Source organism: Anopheles merus, chromosome 2L (assembly GCF_017562075.2).
Source record: "Anopheles merus strain MAF chromosome 2L, AmerM5.1, whole genome shotgun sequence".
Lineage (NCBI taxonomy): Eukaryota > Metazoa > Arthropoda > Insecta > Diptera > Culicidae > Anopheles > Anopheles merus.
The window spans coordinates 51,008,395-51,029,739 of NC_054083.1; the positions used below are offsets into that span (position 1 = coordinate 51,008,395).

At 48.0% G+C, this 21,345-nt stretch overlaps 7 protein-coding genes across 10 annotated transcripts; 2 read left to right on the plus strand and 5 right to left on the minus strand.

The window, feature by feature from the left end:
- Positions 1-632: 632 nt before the first annotated feature.
- On the minus strand, positions 633-2,399 carry LOC121592370 (transcriptional activator GLI3-like). Its single transcript, XM_041913771.1, has 3 exons — positions 2,368-2,399; positions 2,135-2,303; positions 633-2,063 (listed from the first exon to the last, which is right to left on the minus strand). Exons 1-3 carry the CDS (start codon positions 2,397-2,399, stop codon positions 633-635), a joined length of 1,632 nt encoding a protein of 543 aa, XP_041769705.1.
- Positions 2,400-2,582: 183 nt separating this feature from the next.
- On the minus strand, positions 2,583-6,429 carry LOC121592719. 3 transcript variants are annotated; one of them, XM_041914439.1, is made up of 5 exons: positions 5,781-6,429; positions 3,373-3,436; positions 2,872-2,977; positions 2,759-2,774; positions 2,587-2,678 (listed from the first exon to the last, which is right to left on the minus strand). In XM_041914439.1, the coding sequence occupies exons 1-4, from the start codon at positions 6,170-6,172 to the stop codon at positions 2,770-2,772; spliced, it is 567 nt and encodes a 188-aa protein (XP_041770373.1). In that variant the 5' UTR covers positions 6,173-6,429; the 3' UTR covers positions 2,587-2,678; positions 2,759-2,769. The 3 variants fall into 3 exon arrangements, with proteins under 3 accessions (XP_041770374.1, XP_041770373.1, XP_041770375.1); XM_041914441.1 differs by lacking the exon at positions 3,373-3,436; XM_041914440.1 differs by lacking the exons at positions 2,759-2,774; positions 3,373-3,436 and having other exon boundaries at positions 2,583-2,678.
- An 85-nt stretch (positions 6,430-6,514) lies between these two features.
- Positions 6,515-11,141, plus strand: LOC121592715 (N-acetyltransferase 9-like protein). Its single transcript, XM_041914434.1, has 4 exons — positions 6,515-6,639; positions 10,070-10,163; positions 10,236-10,345; positions 10,419-11,141. Exons 2-4 carry the CDS (start codon positions 10,087-10,089, stop codon positions 10,853-10,855), a joined length of 624 nt encoding a protein of 207 aa, XP_041770368.1. The 5' UTR covers positions 6,515-6,639; positions 10,070-10,086; the 3' UTR covers positions 10,856-11,141.
- On the plus strand, positions 7,855-9,968 carry LOC121592708 (lambda-crystallin homolog). The gene is made up of 4 exons (XM_041914420.1): positions 7,855-8,102; positions 8,239-8,295; positions 8,908-9,286; positions 9,360-9,968. Exons 2-4 carry the CDS (start codon positions 8,252-8,254, stop codon positions 9,882-9,884), a joined length of 948 nt encoding a protein of 315 aa, XP_041770354.1. The 5' UTR covers positions 7,855-8,102; positions 8,239-8,251; the 3' UTR covers positions 9,885-9,968.
- Positions 11,142-12,056: 915 nt separating the features above from the next.
- On the minus strand, positions 12,057-17,414 carry LOC121592706 (arf-GAP with dual PH domain-containing protein 1-like). Of its 2 annotated transcripts, none has more exons than XM_041914416.1 (4): positions 16,574-17,414; positions 14,165-14,390; positions 13,318-14,096; positions 12,057-13,248 (listed from the first exon to the last, which is right to left on the minus strand). In XM_041914416.1, exons 1-4 carry the CDS (start codon positions 16,653-16,655, stop codon positions 13,184-13,186), a joined length of 1,152 nt encoding a protein of 383 aa, XP_041770350.1. In that variant the 5' UTR covers positions 16,656-17,414; the 3' UTR covers positions 12,057-13,183. The 2 variants fall into 2 exon arrangements, with proteins under 2 accessions (XP_041770350.1, XP_041770351.1); XM_041914417.1 differs by lacking the exon at positions 16,574-17,414 and adding an exon at positions 14,482-14,688.
- Positions 17,415-17,757: 343 nt separating this feature from the next.
- LOC121592724 (NADH dehydrogenase [ubiquinone] 1 beta subcomplex subunit 11, mitochondrial) lies at positions 17,758-18,559 on the minus strand. Its single transcript, XM_041914447.1, has one exon. The coding sequence runs from the start codon at positions 18,448-18,450 to the stop codon at positions 17,983-17,985; it is 468 nt and encodes a 155-aa protein (XP_041770381.1). The 5' UTR covers positions 18,451-18,559; the 3' UTR covers positions 17,758-17,982.
- Positions 18,560-18,718: 159 nt separating this feature from the next.
- Positions 18,719-21,319, minus strand: LOC121592695 (Golgi reassembly-stacking protein 2). Its single transcript, XM_041914400.1, has 4 exons — positions 21,220-21,319; positions 20,948-21,130; positions 19,728-20,775; positions 18,719-19,660 (listed from the first exon to the last, which is right to left on the minus strand). The coding sequence occupies exons 2-4, from the start codon at positions 21,008-21,010 to the stop codon at positions 19,032-19,034; spliced, it is 1,740 nt and encodes a 579-aa protein (XP_041770334.1). The 5' UTR covers positions 21,011-21,130; positions 21,220-21,319; the 3' UTR covers positions 18,719-19,031.
- Between the last annotated feature and the right edge of the window lie 26 nt (positions 21,320-21,345).

Genomic DNA, 21,345 nt, shown 5'->3' on the forward strand with positions numbered 1-21,345 from the left:
CCGTAACAGTAACACTTCCCTTTTTCTCAGATTGCACCCACAGTCGATGAATCAAATGCGAAATCTATCAGGCGTTCGTTGCTTGCTTGTTTGGAGAAAGCATTATTACGTAAATTACGGTATTACGGTACCGTTATAGTACGTTTGGAAACTAGAATGATTACAGTTACGTTACGTAGCGATATAGAAGGTAAAGATAATTAGTTTCGCGTGAAGAAGGTGTAGGAAAATCGTTGGGATAGAAGCTAGCAATAGCAACAAGTAAGCGGCCCATTAACAAGCCGTGAGCATTTTCAAGACACTTCTCCCAAAAGCGAAACGTTCCTTTCTGCCTCCATCCATCGTGTCGCAATCTAAGCATATGATAACACGTTTAAAATAATAAAAAAGACACACGCGACAATACGTTCTCCCCTATAACAACACATAGATCTGTCCCTTCTTCAGTTATCCGTCCTCTGAGGACAGTGCATTCTCTCCTTTCTCCTGTTTGCTCTTGTTTTTTTATCACTAACAACACACACACACACACACACGATTGGACTGTTATTTCGCGATTAGATGTTTTTGTACTGCGTTTGTTTTTGCTGTTAATGTTGCATCGAAAGTGAATCGTTTCACAAGCAGCTTACTCAGTTCATAATGGCATTGGCACTGCTGTTGTGGCACTGTATCAAGCTGGAGTGTGTGCTCAGGACCTTTTTGAGCGCTTCCAGCGTTTTCAGGCAGATGACCACACAGCAACCCTTGGAGTGTCCATCCCGCGGACCGGCACAGGAACAGTTTTGTAAGCTTTTCAGCATGTTGGTGAGGGGTTCCAGTTGATCGGTTAGTTTTGAACCGATACCACCAACCGAACTACCATCACCGTTTGTTGCCGATGCTTTACAGCAAGACGATTGCAATGGTGGTGGTTTTATAGGTTGAACTTGTTGCAGCTGCTGTTGCGATTGCAATCCAAGCAAGCTTACATTATCAGAAACGGTCGATTCTGTCGGGATGGATGCAATCGGCAGCATTGCTGGATGCTGTCGGTCGTGAGATGCTGACATGTCTTGCAGCAGCGAGGAAGGAGTGTTACACCCGGAAGTTGCTGCCGCTGTCGCCCGACAAGGATTCTCGGGACCACAGCCCCCGATGCAGCCCTGCATCGGGTCACACTGACAGTTGACGCAGCGACAAATATCGGCATCGGCCGTTATGTCCTTCAGCGTTTTCGTCGATCCATCCAATACCGCAACCGGCGTGCTTAGCAACATGTTGTTGTTCCGTTCGTTCAAAAGCTCGCTACCACCATCAGCAGCATCATCACAACGTTCACCAGCAACCGGTTCTATCGCATCGGAAGACGAATTCATCTTCGGCAGGAACTCTCCGGCAAACAGTTCGTTGATCAACTTTTCCGTCTCTTCTTGCTCTTCCTGTTTCACACCGCCCGCCCGCTGCTCACTGTTCTGTATCGCACGATCGATCTGTACGGTGGCGTTTGCACTTTCCAGCAGATTTTCATCGAAATAATTTTCAATCGTAAAGACTTGCGAAGACCCTTCGGTGGAAAGATCACCAGCAAGCACGGGACCGCCAGTTGACGTAACGACGTTCGATGCTTCCGTTGAGGGGAGATAGTCGGCCACGTTGACGTTAAATGACAGGTCCACGTACGACGGGACATTTGTCGGCAGTGCCACACAGGCGGACGTTACAGGATCGAGTGCGGCCAGCGGTTTTGTTTGCAGCATCGAAATGTCGATCCACTGGGGGTTTAGCTCTTCCTCCGCGGCCAGTGCGAGTTCCAGTGCTTTCGATTCGTGGAAATCGTTCGTCGTGACGAAGTTAAAGCCTTCCTCCGGGGGGACATCAGGGGCGGTGGGAGCGACCGGAAGCACATCAGCATGTTGTTCCGTCGCGCCTTGATCGTACATCTCGTTAAGATCAATCCCTTCATCGATCGCTTGTGCACCATTATCATCCTCAATAAGCACAATGTCAAAGTCTGTCTCCTGTTCGCTCGTTGGCGGTGAGCGAACTTTCTTCACCTTGCCAGACTTGGAGGATTTCTTCCTCTAAAACATGAAGGAAAATAAATTAGAACAAAAAATGCTCCCATTTCAGCGAAACCATCCCCGCCCCTTACCGGTTTCTCGTGAGTTTTCGAGTGTGTTTTCAAGCTGTGCGGTGTGCTGAACGTTTTGTTACAATCGTTGATTTTGCAGGCAAACGGTCGCTCGCCCGAATGCGTCCGGATGTGCGTCTTGAGATGATGCGATGCGGTAAATGCTTTGCCACATTTATCCTCCTTACATCTACAGAAGGCGAAGCAACGGAAAACAATAACAGAACAACATCTTCGCTTGAGATTGTTTTCACAAAACAACAACACAACCACGATGGTGGTACATACTTGTACGGTCGCTCTTGAGTGTGAACACGCGAATGTTTCTTCAGATCGCTCAGCGTGGTGAATACCTTCTGGCAGACGGCACAGTTGAACGTTTCGCCGTTGTGCAGCCGCTCGTGCGCCCGCAACCGGTACCGGGTGTTGAAAGCTTTCCGGCAGCTGCTCTCGCCGCAGATGTACGGTTTCACCTTCGTGTGGACGCGGATGTGGATCTTCTGGCTGTAGGACGTCAGGAAGGCTTTGGTGCAGCCCTCCTCGGTGCACTTAAACTTGTATTCACCTGAACGGAAAACGGTAAAGCGGAATTAGTATTGCGTTTGTTTGGTCAACACGTCAAACGCGCGCGCGATACAGGCATACCAAGGGTTTACTTATCCTATCATCCCATCGTTTGCCAAAAAGGGTTGTGATTTAAATGAGCTTATATTTTAATTGGCAATTTACGTTATGGATTCTTCGTGCTGTGTGCTTACCTCTGTGTGTTTTCATGTGTGTCCTTAGGTTGCCTACCGTGCTGTAGCTTCGATTGCAGCTCCCATAGTTACATCGATACCGGGCCAGTATTTGATTGTCCGGACCCTAGAACGAGGTACACAGTACACCATACAATTACACGTTACAAACGCTTGCCACATCAACTAGCTACGTTTCTCTAATTACAACAGGTATAGAGAGAGTGGAAGGAAAACAACTTGTTTACATAAACTGTGAATTATGCTACGACAAATACTTGTGTGTATATAATAAAACTATCTAACCAAATACCATTACAACTGAACGTTCTGCACCCTTACGCTTTAGTATTTTACCTATTTAACTACATGTTTGATACCTTGTTCTATGGTTGAATTTTATCTTTAATAAATATGTAATACAATCTAAGCTCTTCTGGTTTTATTTTATTTTTTTTTGTTTCTCGCAACCTGTTTCAATAGTTTCATGTTTTTTTTTGTTTTACATCACTAAATGTGTACCTCGATCGTGATAGTGGCATGCGATGGCTCTCCGTCTTCGTATAGAGTATTGTTTTCTTTATTACTGAATAGGAGGGAACGAATTGGAAAACGGAATTCATCAGCATCAGAATCAAAGTTCGATACATATACACGTCGTTATAGGATAAATAAGTGTTGCGAAATTTGCGCTTGCGATGTTTGAGGCATAATGAGGCATATTATGAAGAGCAGTAGAAGCAGTTGCCACAAACAAACGAGATTTGAGAATGGAAACGATGGAAATTGTTTACACAAACAACAGGTGTGCAGCATGTGGGTAAAGGGACAACATTTAGCTATTAGGTTACAGAGATAGGGCGGAAATAGAGATTCCAGCATAGTGTACAATGACAAACAACTACAAAACATGCTACAAACGCTCTACCATTCAACATTTAGCATCTACGGGAGAAAAACGAATGAAAATGAAACAAACGCATTCTTTCTCGCGCACTCTCACTCTCACTCTGTATATGAAGCTATTATTAATTATAGAGAAGAAAAAAGGGCCTTCGTCCGGTTAGAAATCGTAAACATGTTTTTATGCTCAATAGGATGAAGCAATAATACGTTTTGTATCGCTGTTTCCCTCTTGACACTGAAGCAAATGTCGAGATGGATGAGGGCATTGATGAGGATGATGATCCTACGAAGGGGAGGATCCGAGGGGAACATGTTTTCATGTTTCCAACAAATCGTCATGGTGCTATTTTTATACCCGCCACCACCACCACCACAACGCTACACGGCATGGCCTTGCTGGTTGCTGGTGTGTTTAGATGGCCAAGTCACAGGCCAATGGGCAAAGCAGAACAAGCCAAAGAGAGACACATTAAGTGCGATATTAACACTTCATTTGTAGTGCGGTGGTGGCAAATGGACACAGCAAAAAGAGACACCGTATGAGCTGCTGGTTGTCCGGGGTACTAAAGGGAACCCAATTAAATAAAGGTCACTTGTTCGCTTGCTGCACCCTCTACCATTCCATGCGCTTTGCTCTCATCAACAGGTGATCATCGTGCGATCAGCTTTTCTTCTTAATCCCAACGAAAAGGGTAGCGGGGGATTTACTCGTCTCGTGCGCTGTTTGTGCATTCGCGCGCTCGAACTGATTCGCAAACAAACCATCCCCGAAAGAAAAACCCCAACCGAAACGCTAGAAGCGGGCCGCCAATGCACCTGCAATGATAATGTAAACAGATACCGAGTGGTTTCGTTGTTTTGTTGGTAGCAAAACAGTGAAAATAAGAAAACATCCTCTTGTACGTATGTCGGCACACGCAGGCTGCCACCGCCGTAGGAGAAAATTCAAACCAATTTGCATCGCCCACACGACCGTTGACCGACACGGCGTACACCGCGAGGGCAGTTTTCGTCCGGGCGCGTGACGCTGCTTTAAATATATAATCGTTCTTTTTTGGCCGTTTTGTGTTTGTAATAATCGCGCTTGCGTTTTATTCTTTCCCACTTGCAGACGACAGTGGCTGTTGGCCGAACAAAAAAACCAACCAACATCCTACCGGCACTAATGTGGTAAGGATGCTTCAGGCTAGCTTTCCACCCATCCGGACCCTCAGAAAAAAAGTACAACCAACCCTCTGTTGTTCCAATTAGTTAGCCCACGCCGTTTCGTCTGGTCGGGCACACGACGAAAAACCACCGACCGATCAGTGTGGCCAAAACAATCGAGACTGATCACAGCTCGCACACAACTGGCGCAAGAAGAGACCGGGAGAGAGAGAGAGAGAGAGAGGCACCACCGCGGGAGAAAGATCCCACGACAAAGTAGGAAGTTCTATTAATAAATATTTTGGAAGCGGCGTAGCGGCGTCGTCCGAAAGCCACTGGGACGGTTTCGAAATCGGGCAAGAAGGAGGAGGCAGGAGCGCTTACCAGGACCGTGGGAAAAAAAACCACTACAACCTCCACCACAACCAAGCGGACAACTCTCACTAATTCCATCCGATGGTGCTGATGTTGCCCCGGACTGCCCGCGGAATGGAATGTGGGTCATAAAAATTAATTCCCATCGTTTTTGGGAAGAATTCTGAGCGATTCAAAGGAAGGTTCTTTGGCTAATCCTATTAAGGTGTTCGGGACATGCTTCGGATCACCATAAAACTGAATCCTGCTAGGAATGAATAGATTAGGGGTGACACAGAAGAACACGAATTGTATTAGCGGAATACGTGCAGTGGCGTTTGCTGATAAGAAAGAGTGCAGTGTAGGAAGAAAGAATGTGGGAAAGTTTGCAGAGACAAAAGTATTAGGCACTACTCCACTACGAGGAGGCAAGGAGGGTGCACAAAAGCGCATTAACAGAACGGTGCTACAAATGAATGTTTAAAGGGAAAGTAGAAGAACAATTATGCTTGTCTGCTATGTACCATCCTCCGTCCTCATCCAGCTCATCGTCAATCTTTTCAAACTCAACCAGAATACTATTATCATTGATGTCGCAGAATGAGTTGCCTTCGCTGCCACTACTACTGTGCTGCTCGTCGGACTGATGCTGCTGCTGCTGCTCGTACTGCTGCTGTTGCTGTTGCTGGCATTCCGCCGCTCCTTCTGGCTGCTGTCCACCGTCAACGACGATCGGAGCAAGCCCATCATCCGATGCTGGGGCCACGATCGCACCCATCATGTCCAGCGGTACGAGATCGAACGGATTGAGCTGGTTTTCCTCCGCGAGCGTTTGAAAGTGCTGCGGAACCTGCTCGTGTATCGCACGTTCTAGAGCTTCGATGTAGAACTGGCTGCTGAGTGCGAAATTCATCATGCCGTCGTCTCGGAGGTGGAAAAACTCCAAACTGTACCGCGCACTCTACACACTTTTCCTCACTTCACCGAACCGCGAGGGGGGAGCGACTGATTTTTTCTAAATTCCGTTCGCGGAAACACTGCGCGATGAATTCTCACAACACTTTCCGAAACTTTTATTTTCACACTTTTCCGTCGTCGGTCTTGTCGGGACGATTTTTCTTTATTTTTATTTTAGCCCCCCTCTCCGATTGACATTCGTTTGACATTTGAACGGACTGTGCGATCCGGCGGACTGAGACTGTTGCGGTGTTTCGGGCAGGTGTCGCTGTTGTAAGGTTCCGCGACCTGTCAATGCGCCGGATTATTTGTGTTTTTCTTGTGCGTGTGCTTGAAAAAAAAACGTAAACAGTGCACATCTGTTTCGAAGTTTTTCTACCAAAAAGTGTTAGTTTTAATATTTATTCATCTAATTAAGGATTCTGAGTAAGTACGGGAACGAACGGTTGATAACTTTTTGAGTTGAAAGTAACATGCATGACCGTAGCCTCGACTTACTGAGTTTTCATTTCAGTGCATCATGCTTACGGCGCGCGTTTTTTGTTATTATCAAGAACTGTGCAACATAAAATATGCTACTTTATTACCTTCATATCACTGTCGTAGTTTTTCCCCCAAACTAGAATCTCCCAGCATTATTACGGGCGAAAAATGCTTGCCACACGCGCACTTCCCGTCCCTTTATCAGCTGTTTCACTGTGCCCTGTCCCGGGGGGTTGACCTCGTCTCAAGGCGCATAACAACTTGTCCATCACAGCATACCACCCAGAGTCTAACTCCGGCTCGGGTTCGTTATGCTGCCGAACGGGAAAGGTGTCAGCATAATTCAATTACAGCGTTACACCCGGGAGACACCCGGCAAACCGTCCTAATCACTATCACTGCTTCCGTCTGTTTGCGGAGCAATCATGCGTTAAATTATTCTAGTCGATAGCCTCAAATTAAGACAGGGGTTAATTGGTTCGCTTGAATACCATTCGCTCTTCCCGCTGGTCGGTACCGATAACCTCCGCAACCGGCAATGCTTATCACGGCATCGGTTTCCAAAAGTGGTAAAAAAATACCAAGCTGTACTGTTGGCCGCCATATCCACCGACACACTGCACTGCCTCCGAATATGTTTGAACAGTTTAACAACACAGCGTTTAAGCACTTGGCTGTTAGCTGCTATCGGTGCTCATATATTTATCAGTTCTTATCTGAAGCGTCGTGCCCCGTTTCGTTTGCCTCGCCTTATCCTTGATCAAACTCGAAACGATAGGAAGTCTATTTTAAAAGAAGCTACTAGCCAAAGCGGCCACTGGGTAAATGTTTTCATGAAACCTTTTTTAAAGCTAGAAAATATCCCATTTAATGAACTAATTGGAAACATCATCCCTTGAGAAGCTCTCTGGCGCGTGCCAGTTGCCATTTGAACCGCGCGACAAAAGTGGCCATAGAACGGGGTAAAGTAAGTGGTCGCCATCATCGCGTACACCATCGCTTAAAAAACAAACACACTTCGCGTATCGCAAACTGTACACAACACAACCGCGGGAATGCACGCGACCTCCCTCCCGTCACAGCCTACTACTGGCGCCCGACCACGCTTGCCGGATCCTCGTGTTATCTACATGCGGAGCTAAACTACCCCTAGATCGATCAGTCGCTACCATTCCCTCCGTACGATAGGACGCGCAGTCGGGACCCTTTTGCCGAGAGCTGTGTTGTGTTTGCGCGCTTTAGAGACAGAGAGACCAATATTCCGGTTCAAACTCACCCTTCAGCGGTTGTTGAAAACTTGCTGAAACCGGCATCCTAGTGAAAGTATTTCCCCCTTTTCCGTAGTACCAATCCCGTGTGTGTGAGTGTGTATCTTTTGTTGTGTTTTGTTAAACATTATTCAATTGGTGAGTGGCTTAAAAAAAGGCATTGTGTATGGGTGGTGTGTTACGGTGATCATATAATAATACAATCGTCAATCTTTTCAAATCCCGTCCCTTCCCTTGTGCTGTCCTGACTGAAACGGGGGATGATGATCGGCAGATTCGGCAGAAGCATGGCTAGCAAAATGAAGAAAGAGAAAGTTGCGATCATTGGAAGGTAAGTGAACGACACGATGGTAGTATAATTTAGACAAGTCAAATATTAGATTTCGCGCTTAGGAAGTAATATCGATCAGTGAGGATCAGCTTAAATTGCTGTCCATTTTAATGAAAAATATTGTAGCCTCGATCTACTAACAACGAATAGAGGACAGGACATGCATCATTCATTTTATTACATTTATGGACCTTCTATCATATTTCAAATATTTGCACAACACTTAAGAATGCACTCCAATCATTAGGAGAGAGGTCACCGCATTCAGAGACTGTTGATGATCGCACCATTATTACAGCCAATCGATTTAAAGTCGATTGCAGTGCAAATTCTGTTTTCTAGGACACATAATCAAACCGCCGAAGGGCACATTGGATGCTCACTGGCATCCACCTCTTTCAAACAGATTGCGATTACAGCGGCTCATTAAACTCATTCTAACGGCTAGATGCATGTTTTCGCGCTGCATTGGACAGCAGAGCGATAGAGCAAATGACAGAACAGAACAGCCACAAACAATCAACGTGTTTGCTCACTAGCACTGACCTAGCACTGACATTGAGTAATAACCGTTGGTGTTCCCTTCTCCATCTTCCACACACCGCAACGCAGCGGTCTTATAGGGCGTTCCTGGGCGATGCTGTTTGCCGGCGTCGGCTATCAGGTGACGATTTACGATATCATCCCCGATATCGTGGAGAAAGCGCTGAAGGAAACGAAGCTGGAGCTGGAAAGCGTTGAAAAGCAGGGAACCATTCGTGGTACGCTGAGCGCGGCCGAACAGTTTGCCTGCATTCGTGGTACGGACAATCTGAAGGATGCTGTCACGGATGCCATCTACGTGCAGGAATGTGTCCCCGAGCGGCTGGACATTAAGAAGAAGCTGTACGGCGAGTTGGATGGGTTGGTTGGACCGAACACAATACTGGCCAGCTCGACGAGCACGTTTATGCCGTCACTGTTCAGCGAAGATATGAAGCATCGGGCTCAGGTACGAAATGGCAATCATAACACCACTTGTTTGTAACACTAATAACGATTGCTTCCTCCCATCGTTCGATTAGGTCCTGGTAGCTCATCCAGTTAACCCACCGTACTACGTGCCGCTGGTTGAGATCGTTCCGGCCCCGTGGACCAAACCGGAGTACACCACGAAAGCACGCGAACTGATGACGGAAATCGGCCAGAAGCCGGTCACGCTATCGCGCCAAATCGAAGGCTTTGCGCTGAATCGCATTCAGTACGCGATCCTGAACGAAACCTGGCGCCTCGTGGCCGACGGTATACTTAGCGTGAAGGACATCGATGTGGTGATGTCGGAGGGATTGGGCATGCGGTACGCTTTCCTCGGTCCACTCGAAACGGCACACCTGAATGCGGAAGGCATGCTTAACTATTGCGATCGTTACTGCAACACGATCTACGCGGTCAGCGAAACGATGGGCCCGACGCCGCGCATGGAGGGCAAGGTGGCAGAGCAGGTGGCCAAGGAGATGGAGGAGATGGTACCGATCGATAAGCTGCCGGAGAGACGGGCGTGGCGCGATGCCTGCTTGACGAAGCTGGCACAGCTGAAGAAGACACTTTAAGCTTAAACGAATGCTTTTATAATTTTGATCTGTTTCAATGCATAGAAGCTATGCAGCAATAAAACAAATTTTAATTTAATCAAACGTTTTGAGCTTCTTTTGGCAATTATTTAATGTGGAGAAATATTGTTTCTAATGCTGTATCTATCGGCTCTCTGATTATTGACATTAAACTCTTTTTTTAGATCATCTTGATGGTAGCATGAAGCTGAACGAACATCTGCAGATCATCGGCACTAACGTTATACTGGTACCGTACGAGAGTAAGCATGTTGAGAAGTAAGTAAAAAGGACATTTACGGTCAAATATCTTTCGTATATGCACGTCTAATTCGACCGTCCATTTGAAAGATATCACCAGTGGATGAAGAGCGAAGAGCTGCAGGAGCTAACCGCATCCGAACCACTCACCCTGGAGGAGGAGTACCAAATGCAGGCGAGCTGGCGTAATGATGAGGACAGTGAGGATTGCAATAACAACAACGAAAAAAGACTCACTTACCACTTACAAACCGTTTCCGTTCCCCATTTCAGAATGCACCTTTCTCATTCTCGATCGTCAGCGGTACGAAGATACAAAGGACGAAATCGGCGCACTGGTCGGCGACACGAACATCTTCATCCAATCCCAGCCCGAAGCAGAGGACGATCAGTCACAGACCGATCGGTTGGCGGGTGAAATTGAAATTATGATCGCCGAACCGACGGCACGGGGGAAACGGTACGGCTGGGAAGCTACACTGCTGATGCTACTGTTCGGGGTGGAACGGTTGCAGCTGCAGCACTACCTAGCGATCACAAAGGACACAAACGCGAAAGCGATGCGCATGTTCGAGCGGATGCAATTTCGAGAAACCAAGCGTACTGCCATCTTTCACGAGGTTAGCTTCGAAAGACCTGTACAGGATGATTGGATAAGTTGGATGAAAGATCAGGCAGGATCGTACACGATCGTACCCTATGCGGGCTAGGGACAGAAGTACTGTTTCACGTTTCGGTTGAAACATGTTTCCAACTTACACGGCCATTGTTTGCTTGGTAGCAAAAGAGTTGTTGTTTTATTCTTGTTACGCACGGTCGTCCGTCTCTCGACATCTCTTCGGTCTGTTGCTTTTACACGACCGTCTTCTGCACAGAATAGTGCATCATCCTGTACTACGGATTTGTTCTAATATTTAGCTATTTTTGGCAAATTATTGTAGTTCCTTTTCGTTACCGTTTGTCGTTCCTACATGCCGCCACTTTCGAAATATAACTCTCCCTTACTTAGTGCTAGGTATTACACGCTACTACTATTACGACGCTCGTTTCCGTACAGCTTCAAAAGTGTTGTATATACGCACACGACGTTTTACTCGTTATTTTCCGTCCGCTCTCTACTCCCGGGCTTGAATCAATGTGGTAGTTTTGTGTAAATGTTTGTGGAGGGGGCAGTGCATTGATTTCATTGTTGCTCAGTTATTCAGTTGCCAGTTCGTTTCGATGCTTATTTCGATCCGTTTTTTAGTGTTGCTTGTTTGTGTGATTATTGTTGTTCGTTCCTTCCTCCTTTCGCTTACATTCTCACCGCGTTTGGGTTTATAATTCTTCGTCAATAAAACAAAGACTTTTGAGCAGAGTATCTGTGACGTGATCTTCATTTGTGTGTTTGGGGGTTTTACTTCTTTATGTATGTGTTTTCAGTTTCTTCTGTGATGAAATGTCGTAGTTTGTATAAAACAATACGAAAGAAAAATACGTTTAAAACCGACACAGAACACTAAAACAGTTAACTGGCAGTTTTCTCTCTAGAGCTGCCCTGAGAGCGATTCGCCACCTGGGCATAATAGGAACCACACACGACGGTTAATCTACTACTACTACTACTACACACACACACCACACGCAATATTGGCCAATTGCATGGTAAAGTTTGCGGTTCCAGCAGCTAGTGCTAGAATCGAACCGAGGTTTGAGTGTTTGCTGCGTGGCGTTGCGCAGCTCTTCGTTCGTCGATGCGCGTCTCGCACACTCATCTTTGCTTCAATTTAATTTTGCCTATCTAATGCCGCTTACGAAATCTGTAAGCAAAATGTACTTCTAAATCTTAGTTTTACTTCCGGCTCTGTTTTTTTTTCAGACAGTAGAAATTGCATTACCTTAGCTTAGCTGTTTGTTTCTTTTTAGTTTCGCTATATCGTTCCAATTCTACGCCGTCTGTCTTCTGCACGAGTTTCACGGGTTATATTAGCAATTTACGACATTTTAGTGCGAAAACGATTGCTTCTTCTGCTGCTTTTACGGAAACGAAACTGTGTACCGTGTGTGTGCTATCCACAACAAATTAATTCTTTAATAATCTTATTTTGTTCTTGCTCTAAGCGGGGTTTAGCAAAAAGAAAATGCGTGCAGTTTGCGTCAACGTGTGTGTATCTAGTTTGTGCATCGACACCCCTCCGTGTGCAATGAAGCAGCAACAAACACAGAGTGATATACAGTGACAGAGAGGGAGGTATAAAAACGAAACGGGAAGGAAATGTAAATTCGCAAAACTTATTTGCCTGCTATTAAAACATAGTTCTACGTAGTCAATTTGGCTGAGTATTTCTCAGCGACCGATGCAGCTGCTTGTTGCGCTTATTTTTAATATTTAGTTATGTGTTCTGTGTCAATAAATAGATCGTATTGGTGCGTGATTAAAGTGTCTGCTTGGCTTTATGTGCTTTCCTTAGCTAGTATCTACCTCCCTCTCTCTCTCTCTCTCTCTCTTTCGCTGTCATTTAGTTCATAACACAAAACTAGCGAATAAACAATATGAAAATAAATACCATCCAGAGGTCTTTCGGTGCTTATCATTCCCATTACGAAGCACTTTTTACAGCTTTTGCAGGCTCTCTCTCAAACTCACACACACAACATAACCAAAGCTTACGATGGAGCTGCGTTGCAGCTACAGTCTAGAAATGAGAAACCAGATCTATGGTGATAGTAGTATGTAGGTTGATATAATGGTTGGCCCAAGCCAAAGCCAACGTGTTAGCCTATAAGCTGCGCATATGTGTTACTGTGGTAGTGTGCTACTCGGCATTTGTTCGCTAACCGAAGAAGAAACCGAACGGTGGCTCTACCTCTATATCGAGTGTATGGCCCTGCTGGTTGTCTTTCTCAAGCAAAACCAGCCGATTTCCAGGTGTCACGTGACATCGGGTCGGAAGTTTGATCGTTCCGCCATGATCTGATGTTTGCTCGGTTGGCGCTGCTGGCATTTTCGTTGCTTCTTACAATAGCGTCCCATCGGACGAAGGGTCCTGTGCACTGTATTACCTACCCGTAAAGATATTCTTTGGGTTGGTTCCGCCGCGCTTGCGTATTAGTCGGGCCGAAACTGCAAAACGAGAGTGAAGAAACATAAGAAACTTTGTCTTTAGTCGAAATCCAATAGAAATCAACTCACTTGAATTGTCCTGCGGGCTGAGCGGCCGCTCCAGCACGTTCTGTATCGCCGCGATCCATTCGTCCCGGTCCTGCTCGCTGTGCGACGACATGTTGTACACCCGCTCGGGCGTGAAGAGCGTAAAACTGTAGCCCTGATCTTTGGCACCGGGCGGCGCCCCTATCCGGACGCTGTACCCGTCCAGCTGGTTGCCGAGAAAGATTTCCCCCTTCGGGTGCGCATCGAGCTGATCGTCGTGGTACATGAGCTTGCGATCGTCGAGCGTGAACCAGCGCCGCTTGTAGCTGTCGGTCGCCCGCGGCCCCGTCTTCAGCAGCCAGCCCTCGCGCGTGAAATCGTGCGTCAGCAGATCGACCAGATCGCTCTCGGAGGCGCTCGGGTACGCGATCTGCAACCGGTGCAGCTTGGCGCACCGTATCGCCATGTACCAGTTGTTGATCACCTCCGGATCGTCGTGGTACACGTAGATGTGCCGCGTGGTACCCTCCTTCATGAACGTGAGCTGCAGCGAGTTGGGATTGCCGATTTTCGACGGTGCGTACACCACGTTCAGCTCCGATATTCGCAGTATGGCCTTTGGTTCGCGCTTTTCCTTCACGTAGTACCGCAGCGTGTCGTGCAGGCCGGACAGCACGAACTTGCGGGGCTGGTAGCGGCTGTCCTCCTTGCCGCGCTTCATCAGGAACCCTTCCATCCGGCCGGACGTGTAGCTGGGGCGTTCGATCATGCAGAATTCTAGCCGCTCGTACTTTGCCCTTATCCATTGCTCGATCAGTATCCTAAAACAAGAAAGTTTGTTTGTCATTAAGATGGCGAAGCTTCTCCTTTATCGCGTGGTATTATTTACTGTGGATCGTTTTCTTTCGGTCTCCGATAGCAAGCCGGCACCCGGTTCTCGTACTTCAGTCTGGCCGACTTATTGCCCACATCGATCATGCGCTGGATCTGGCTGTCCTCCCATTTGTCCAGCTTGAGATGCTTCACTTTCGATATGTGCGCACCCATGCTGCGATGGACCGCACAGCACCGGGTGCACAGGAAGATGCCGATGTTGTATGAGGCCCATTCTAGATCTGTTTGGACAGAGGAAAGACAGAGGAGCATACGAAGGGCACAACGTTAATAAGTATTTAAAAGTCAATTAATTAACACGCTGAATCCGACCCTCTGTTGCCGATGTCTCGCACTCATAAATCATTAAACGCAGCCCACTACGATGAAGCTAAACCCACTCTCATTGCGTGTTGGCAGAACAACAAACAAACAAAAGTATTCGAGACGTTGTTTCATGCCGCCTATGGCAATGTTCTCGCGCTGTGGACTGACATTTACTGCGCCCCCAGCCGACTTCGACCTACTCGACGACGATGCACGTTACTACATCGAGAGCTTGTTTATCGAAAATATAACCTTTCTTCATAATCCTCATCATCATGCATGTAAATACTGGCAAGCGAACGCATCTGTTGGCAGCAGAAAGATGTTTTCTATTTATTATCCATACTGACGGGAGAAACAACAACACGCGTGTCGATGGGGGGTGTTTTGTAGTAAGAATTTGGTTCGGTAAAAATCAAAACAAACCGTATGACGCAACCCTATGTCCAACACCTGTGCCCTCTGTATGTCTTCTTGTTTCCCTTCGCGTTGCCCTATGAGAAGGGTTTGGGTTGCATTTTACTATTTTTTTTTCTTTTTTCATCTATAAATTAAGATAAATATGACAAATATGTAAACTGCAACTAACTCCAAGCATGGGTAAATCACAACAAATGTAGAAAGCTCCCCTGCAACGGAAAAGGGAAGGTTCGCTAAATGTGAATGAAAGCAACAGCGCACCAGGATGCAAAGGCGGGAACACGCAAAGAAGAGCATCGTAACGAATAATAATAATAACAAACCCATCGGCCGTCTTCGATGCTTTTCTGGAGTGCATTAACCTTGTGGCTGCGTGCTAGGGGCAGTTATGCTTTTTTTTTTTTGTTACTCATTCTTCCCGTGTGTTCTTCCTTCGTTTCCCAACAACGCAGTAACCAGCGGCAACAGCAACAACAACACAAAAAATACCACACACAGAGAAAGAGAAAAAGAGAGAGAGAAAGACAGAGCGAGTAAGCAAGTGAAGCACGGTGAGCAAGTGAGCGAGTGAGAATTGTTTACGCTGGATCGCCCAGCACCTCCAGACACGTTTTCTTTTTCTATTGCGTTTTGCTTGCAGCGACCCCTCATTTCTCTTCCCACCTTTTCACCATTCCTACATAATAAATAAAGCAGTGCCGGTTAATAAATGCTTCGATGTGTGGGTCGAAAAGGTGACCGGGTGGTGTGGTGTTTTGCTGCTTCCTTCTCATGCCTAACACATGCTCTCACTGGGGAGGCGCCATTCTCACTTCCTTTCACTTCCAGGCGCATTCTACGCATTAGGTGGCGCACCAACGTGTTATCAGGCGGTACGTACACGTGCAGGGAACGTGAGCGAACGGAACAACGCCGGATGAATGTGCGCGGGCAGGGGTAGCAGCAGGTGCAGCGTGTGACACCCAGCGTTCCAGTGGGACAGGAAAATCGTAGCAAAACAAACCCACTCACACATAGAGACACGCTTCACGCGCCTCACGCTCAACCGATACCTCCTAATCAGTAGGGAGACTGCAACGACGACACATCACAACGGCATGGCAATCACGGTGGGCCATGTAACGCTTTTCTCTTTTACTATGCACCTCAACGGGGGGTTGTTGTGGGGCATTGAGCAGGAGGAGAAGGCAGAGCAGGGCAACAAAACATAGGGTGTCCCCACGCTTAGAAGCGAAAGCATCTCACGCACGGGTCTGGCCTGCGTAAAGAGATTGGTGTTGTTTATGGCGTTCGTCGGACGGTATGTGTGTGTGTGTGCGAGGAATGGGAAGCGAAAGAGAGGCCGAGATAGCCAATGAGAGGATGGGGGGGGGGGGAGGAAAGAAGAGGTGAAGTGTATATGATTGGATGAGTCATTATTTTGCTATTTGCGTTTCTACACGGCTGCTGCTGCCAACATCGCATATATACACACACACACACGCACACATACAGTTGGTCAAGGAGAAAACTATGCAACGCATTCAGCCGCACCACCTATTCAGCCTGTTCCCGCCCTGAATACTTCCTGCTATTAAACTATGCTGAACACCGCAAACACACACACACGCACACAGACCTACAGGATGTGAGATACCCCCCCCCCCCCAACCCATCCCTTTTCCTATGCACTACATACTTTTCGAATCACAATCCGCACAAATGCTGTTCCCGTCCTGTTGCAGCAGGCGATGAAGAATTTTCTCGTTCTGGTCAGCCATGCCTCTGTGATGATGGTGATGATGATGATGATGATGATGATGGTGTTGCACTGTTATTGTTGGTTGCTGCTGCCTAGTTGCCCCCGGCTGCGAGGAGGAGCTGCTGTTTTTGCCGTCGTTGCTAAATTAAAAACAATCATCCACATACGCACTAACACACACACACACTTGGTACACTTTATACACGCTCTGTGCACTTGCTGCGACAGTGCCCCCGGACGACACGCATCCAACTTGTGGCGAGCAGCTTCTCCACTCCCCGGACGGGAGGACTTTTCATTCACTTTCTGATTCCTTTTTTTTTTTTAATGCGTCGCAACACCAGACTTTACTTTTCACACACCCTTTTCGTAACACTGTGGCTGGAAATTCCGACTTATTTTTTTCTTCACGAAACCACCACCACGACCAGCGACGGGATGACGACCACGACCACGACCACGACGACGACCGACCGACCACGACGGCACACACTATCGCTGCAGTGGGGGGAGTTGGTTGTTCACAATAACAAATTCTTCACGGGCGACCAAACTGGTGCGGCGCCATTTTTTATGCATTTTTGGGGCAAACGTTCTTTACACCCGCTTGCGTACACACTGCGTGGTGGTGAAGCGCTTGACGAAAATCAGGTTCACTTGCTTTTGGCGTGGCTATATTGAGTCGAAAGTTGCACAAATTTCAGAGCGATTTATTATTTACGCGCATTTTCGGCTACAAAATAAGCACCTAAATAAGGAATGCGACGGGTTGGCTCGTTAGGGTATGGTTTGACACGAACGCGCAATGTACGTCAAGCTGGGAAAGCGTGCACACTGGTCGTTCCACAGTTTGATCACTCAATAATTGAAAAAAAAAAAACAAACAAAACAATTCACTTTTTTTTTTTGTTAATTTTTTGTTGAAAATCAAATGTAAAATAATTCCCATTAATTATATTGCCATTTAATACAAACTTAAGAAAAGAATGCCATTTTTTTCAGAAAACAGTCGCGCATGTTTTATCGCCATCAGTTTAGATCACATTCGTTTGATCTGACATGTCGATTCAAAATCAAAACAAATCATGACCAAATGCTCACCATCCAATGTACTACGCACATTTTTAAGATTTTTTCCTATTTATTATTCGTTACTTAACTTCCTCCACACTCTCTCTCACGCGACACACAGTGCTACAATGAACGCACGTCTCGTTTCCTCTGACCGCTGTTATGTACAAACGAGACCCAAAACAGCACCGTCTCCTCCTTCTGCAGGCGGACCACATTACATAATCCAGCGATTTCTGCCCGCTACTCGGCTGCTGCTACTCGATTCCTCCATTCTAGATGACGATTTCGGTGTTGCCCAGCTCCTCGTCCGACGGCAGCACAATCTGGGCCGGGTCGACAAAGTCCTTGCTGATCGGTTCCAGTCCGGCCGCCTCGCGACGTCTCAGCTCGAGGTACGCTTCACGCTGGGCCCAATCCTGCAGCTGTGGATCCGGCACGTACGCCCAGTAGGCCGAGCCCAGCACCAGGCACAGTGTGACGGTGAAGAAGAACGACGCGTTCATGGCGCTGCGGTCGTTCGTTTCATCCTTCCGGTCGAAGCCATAGCTCACCCAGTTCCGCCCGGTGCCGACCGATGAGGCAGCCGCCCCACTGCTCGATGCGGCCGTCTTCTTCGACACGTCGAGCGTGGCAGCGTCGCGGTTTTTCTGCGAGGACGAAATCAGACGGGCACTGCGTAGCGAGTGGTTCACCAGGTTGCGCACCAGTGGCGCGTTAGATAGTCGCACTAGGCTGGACATTATGCTGCTGGCCGGCAATCTTCCGGAGTGTAACTTTCCGGACCGAAGGAAAACAACTTTTGCAGTGAACGATTTCGTTTTGTTTTTTTTCTCTTCTCCTCAGTGTCGTTTTGACACATGACAGCAGGGCGAATATGATCTAAACTTGGCAGGTGATTTAACCCTTCATATTCCTTGCTAATATGGAGTGGTTAAATTTTAGACTGAGAATAGGAACCAATTCAATTCTTTCTTTCTTTCGGCGAAAAAAAAAAGCAATCCCTTTCGCTTACATGACATAATTTTTAGATTTAATAAAGATAACGATACTTTATCCATTGTTTCATAGATTGACTAAACTTAGGCATAACGTAAAGCGCAAGATAAAAATTATACGTGTGTACTTTATCCGGCGAGTCACCCAGGGCAACCAAAATGCACCAAAACATTGCTCCGTCGTATTCCTTTTCCGTTCGATGGTCGCAGCTCCGAACCGGGTGCTGAAAGATCGTTCCAACGGGTTGGATTGCTCCCTATGTACAACATCCAACGCGATTGCACAATTACCGACCGTTCGTCCCTGTTCCGCGTTGTCATTCGCTTCATTGCAGCGTTGGGGCAGGCATGGTCATTAGCGGTGGCTGCTGCTGCTGGAGCTGCTGTTGCGGCGGAGCGCCCGACACGGGAGCGTTAGTGAACTGCAGCCCTCTGAGCGCTTCCGGCTGAATCGTTGCACTGACCGTTATCGGCGGCATGCCGGGCAGGGAGATGGGTGTCGTAACGGCGTTGCTTTGGAATAGTGTGGATGCGGCCGGAACCGAACCACCAGCACCCGCCGGTTGGTGGTGGGCGGGCGATTGGGACGGATCCGCGACCGGCTGCACCTGAGGGTACGTGGAGTACATCTGTACTGGAGGTTGCGAGCCCCAGGGTTGCTGTGGTTGCTGCTGCTGCTGCTGCTGGCTCTGCAGAAAGTCAATCGTGGTGGACATAGCGTAGCTGTTGGCGCTCGGTGCCACGGCAGTGCTACCGCTGGTGGGGGCAGCCGTCGAGCCATACATTTGGTAGAAATCACTGGCCAGTGTCGAAGGAGGTGGCACAGTGCTAGCCATCGAGTAGGGATTGGCGCCCGTCGTTGGTAGTAGCGAGGGAACGGACGATGTCGGATAGGAAAGGTTCGCCATCGGTACCTGTTGTGGACCAGGTTCACCGTTCGATGAAGGATTTTGAACTAAAATAAGAATATAACATTTCAATTAGTAAGAATCGTTGCATATTCAACGTTTAATCACAGCTACCTTGTTCAGCGGAACCGGCCGGGGGTGTAAAGATGGCAGGACCGACGTGAATCGGTGGTGATGCTACTTCTCCCGGATGTCCAGCATTATTGTTGTACGCCGGTTGCGTCGGTGTCGTTTGCGTTTCCACATTATTGTTCACCTGATCCGTTTGGCCCGTCGCTGTCGATAGAGTAGCGAACTGGTTGGCCAGATCGCCTACCACCGCCGGGGTTGTCGTTGCCGTCATGGCTGTCATCGTGTTGGTGGGCTGTGAAACCGTAAGCAGATCATGGGCCGCATTGCTAGCCGGTGTTGCGAACGTATTTGCTAGCGGGGGCACCATCGGTATGAAGGGCATGGAGCGGTTCGCATTCGTCGTGTCCACCGTCGAGCCCGCCATCGTATTCTGCGTCGCTGTCGTCGCGCTCGGGAACATGGCCGTCGTGCCCACCGGAACAACCGGCACGGACTGTGCTCCACCATTCAGCGGCACCTTTGCATCAGCCGGCATCATACGAATCGGTATCCGGTGCAGATACCCATAGCCAATGCCACAACCGAGACTTCCTTCACCGCCCCACTTCGAGTTGGGCGTAATCGTCACCTCCCGGCACCGATCGAGATCCGTATTGTACACGTACATCTTCAGCGGACGACCTTCGTGCGATTCGATCAGCGTGAACAGATCCTCGCTCTCGTGCAGTATCGAATCGGCACCGATAATGTAATCCGTGAACGGGATCAGCCCAGCTTCCTCGGCCGGAGACGACGGATGCACCTCCAGTATGTGCCACACGTTCTCGTTGGCACCCTCGAACGAGCAAAAGCGTATGCTAACCCCAAGCAGCCCCTGCCCGCCCCAGGTACTGCTGGGCGTAATGTCCACCAGCCGGATGTTCTGCGTCTTGCTGCTGTACACCGTCATCTGGATCTCCCGGTCAATGTTTGCCTTCAGCAGCTCCTTCAGCGTATCGTTGTCCTGGTCCAGCCGAGTGTTTCCGATGGCGAGTATAAAGTCGAAAAATGCTTCCAGCCCCGCCGTCTTGCCCGGTGAGTTGTCTTGCACCTGTACAAGCAAAAAAAAAGTGGCCGTCAACAATTAAGCCCGCATCAACAAACCAGAGCTTTCCACAAGGCCGCACCGCAATTGCAGCGGGAAGGGGGGGAAATGCGCTGGATCGAAATTGAACACGTCATCTGTCGGCTTGGCGCACCTACTACAGTGGCCCGAAACTTACCCGCAAAACATGGTATCCCTCGGTTCCGCCTCCTGGAACGGCAATGCTGTGCGATAGGCCCATGTCGTTCACCTAGCAGAGCAGTTTTATCTTGCAATTCGATCTATTATCCACTTTTGTACAGCCAACGATGCGAAAGCCCAGCCGTAGGGAAGGAAAACTTTTTTATCTCGTTTTGCTTGGCTGCAACAAACATTTGACACTGTCATAATAATCCGCTGGCTTTTGGACGGGAAACTGGGAACGCGATCCCACAGTGCGCCTGTACAAACCTTGTGACGGATGTGACAGCTGACACAAGTTGACAGTGCGCTTGTGGGTGAAGGGGAGGAGGGAGGCGCAGGTGAACCAAATAATAACAAACGTTTATAAATAAACATTCCGTCGTGGGGAAAAAT

Coding starts and splice junctions, on each gene's coding strand:
- LOC121592370 (XM_041913771.1), bottom strand. CDS start 2,399: ATGTACCACCATCGTGGTTGTGTTGTTGTTTT. Junction 2,304..2,367: donor CGTGGTTGTGTTGTTGTTTT/GTGAAAACAATC, acceptor CGCCTTCTGTAG/ATGTAAGGAGGATAAATGTG. Junction 2,064..2,134: donor CGAAAACTCACGAGAAACCG/GTAAGGGGCGGG, acceptor TTCATGTTTTAG/AGGAAGAAATCCTCCAAGTC.
- LOC121592719 (XM_041914439.1), bottom strand. CDS start 6,172: ATGATGAATTTCGCACTCAGCAGCCAGTTCTACATCGAAGCTCTAGAA. Junction 3,437..5,780: donor CTGGATGAGGACGGAGGATG/GTACATAGCAGA, acceptor CCTCCTATTCAG/TAATAAAGAAAACAATACTC. Junction 2,978..3,372: donor ATGCCACTATCACGATCGAG/GTACACATTTAG, acceptor ACCTCGTTCTAG/GGTCCGGACAATCAAATACT.
- LOC121592708 (XM_041914420.1), top strand. CDS start 8,252: ATGGCTAGCAAAATGAAGAAAGAGAAAGTTGCGATCATTGGAAG. Junction 8,296..8,907: donor AAAGTTGCGATCATTGGAAG/GTAAGTGAACGA, acceptor ACCGCAACGCAG/CGGTCTTATAGGGCGTTCCT. Junction 9,287..9,359: donor ATATGAAGCATCGGGCTCAG/GTACGAAATGGC, acceptor TCGTTCGATTAG/GTCCTGGTAGCTCATCCAGT.
- LOC121592715 (XM_041914434.1), top strand. CDS start 10,087: ATGAAGCTGAACGAACATCTGCAGATCATCGGCACTAACGTTATACTG. Junction 10,164..10,235: donor GAGAGTAAGCATGTTGAGAA/GTAAGTAAAAAG, acceptor TCCATTTGAAAG/ATATCACCAGTGGATGAAGA. Junction 10,346..10,418: donor CTGGCGTAATGATGAGGACA/GTGAGGATTGCA, acceptor TCCCCATTTCAG/AATGCACCTTTCTCATTCTC.
- LOC121592706 (XM_041914416.1), bottom strand. CDS start 16,655: ATGGCTGACCAGAACGAGAAAATTCTTCATCGCCTGCTGCAACAGGAC. Junction 14,391..16,573: donor TGCGGATTGTGATTCGAAAA/GTATGTAGTGCA, acceptor CTGTCCAAACAG/ATCTAGAATGGGCCTCATAC. Junction 13,249..13,317: donor CAGCCCGCAGGACAATTCAA/GTGAGTTGATTT, acceptor CTCGTTTTGCAG/TTTCGGCCCGACTAATACGC.
- LOC121592724 (XM_041914447.1), bottom strand. CDS start 18,450: ATGTCCAGCCTAGTGCGACTATCTAACGCGCCACTGGTGCGCAACCTG.
- LOC121592695 (XM_041914400.1), bottom strand. CDS start 21,010: ATGGGCCTATCGCACAGCATTGCCGTTCCAGGAGGCGGAACCGAGGGA. Junction 20,776..20,947: donor AGGGATACCATGTTTTGCGG/GTAAGTTTCGGG, acceptor TTGCTTGTACAG/GTGCAAGACAACTCACCGGG. Junction 19,661..19,727: donor GGCCGGTTCCGCTGAACAAG/GTAGCTGTGATT, acceptor TTCTTATTTTAG/TTCAAAATCCTTCATCGAAC.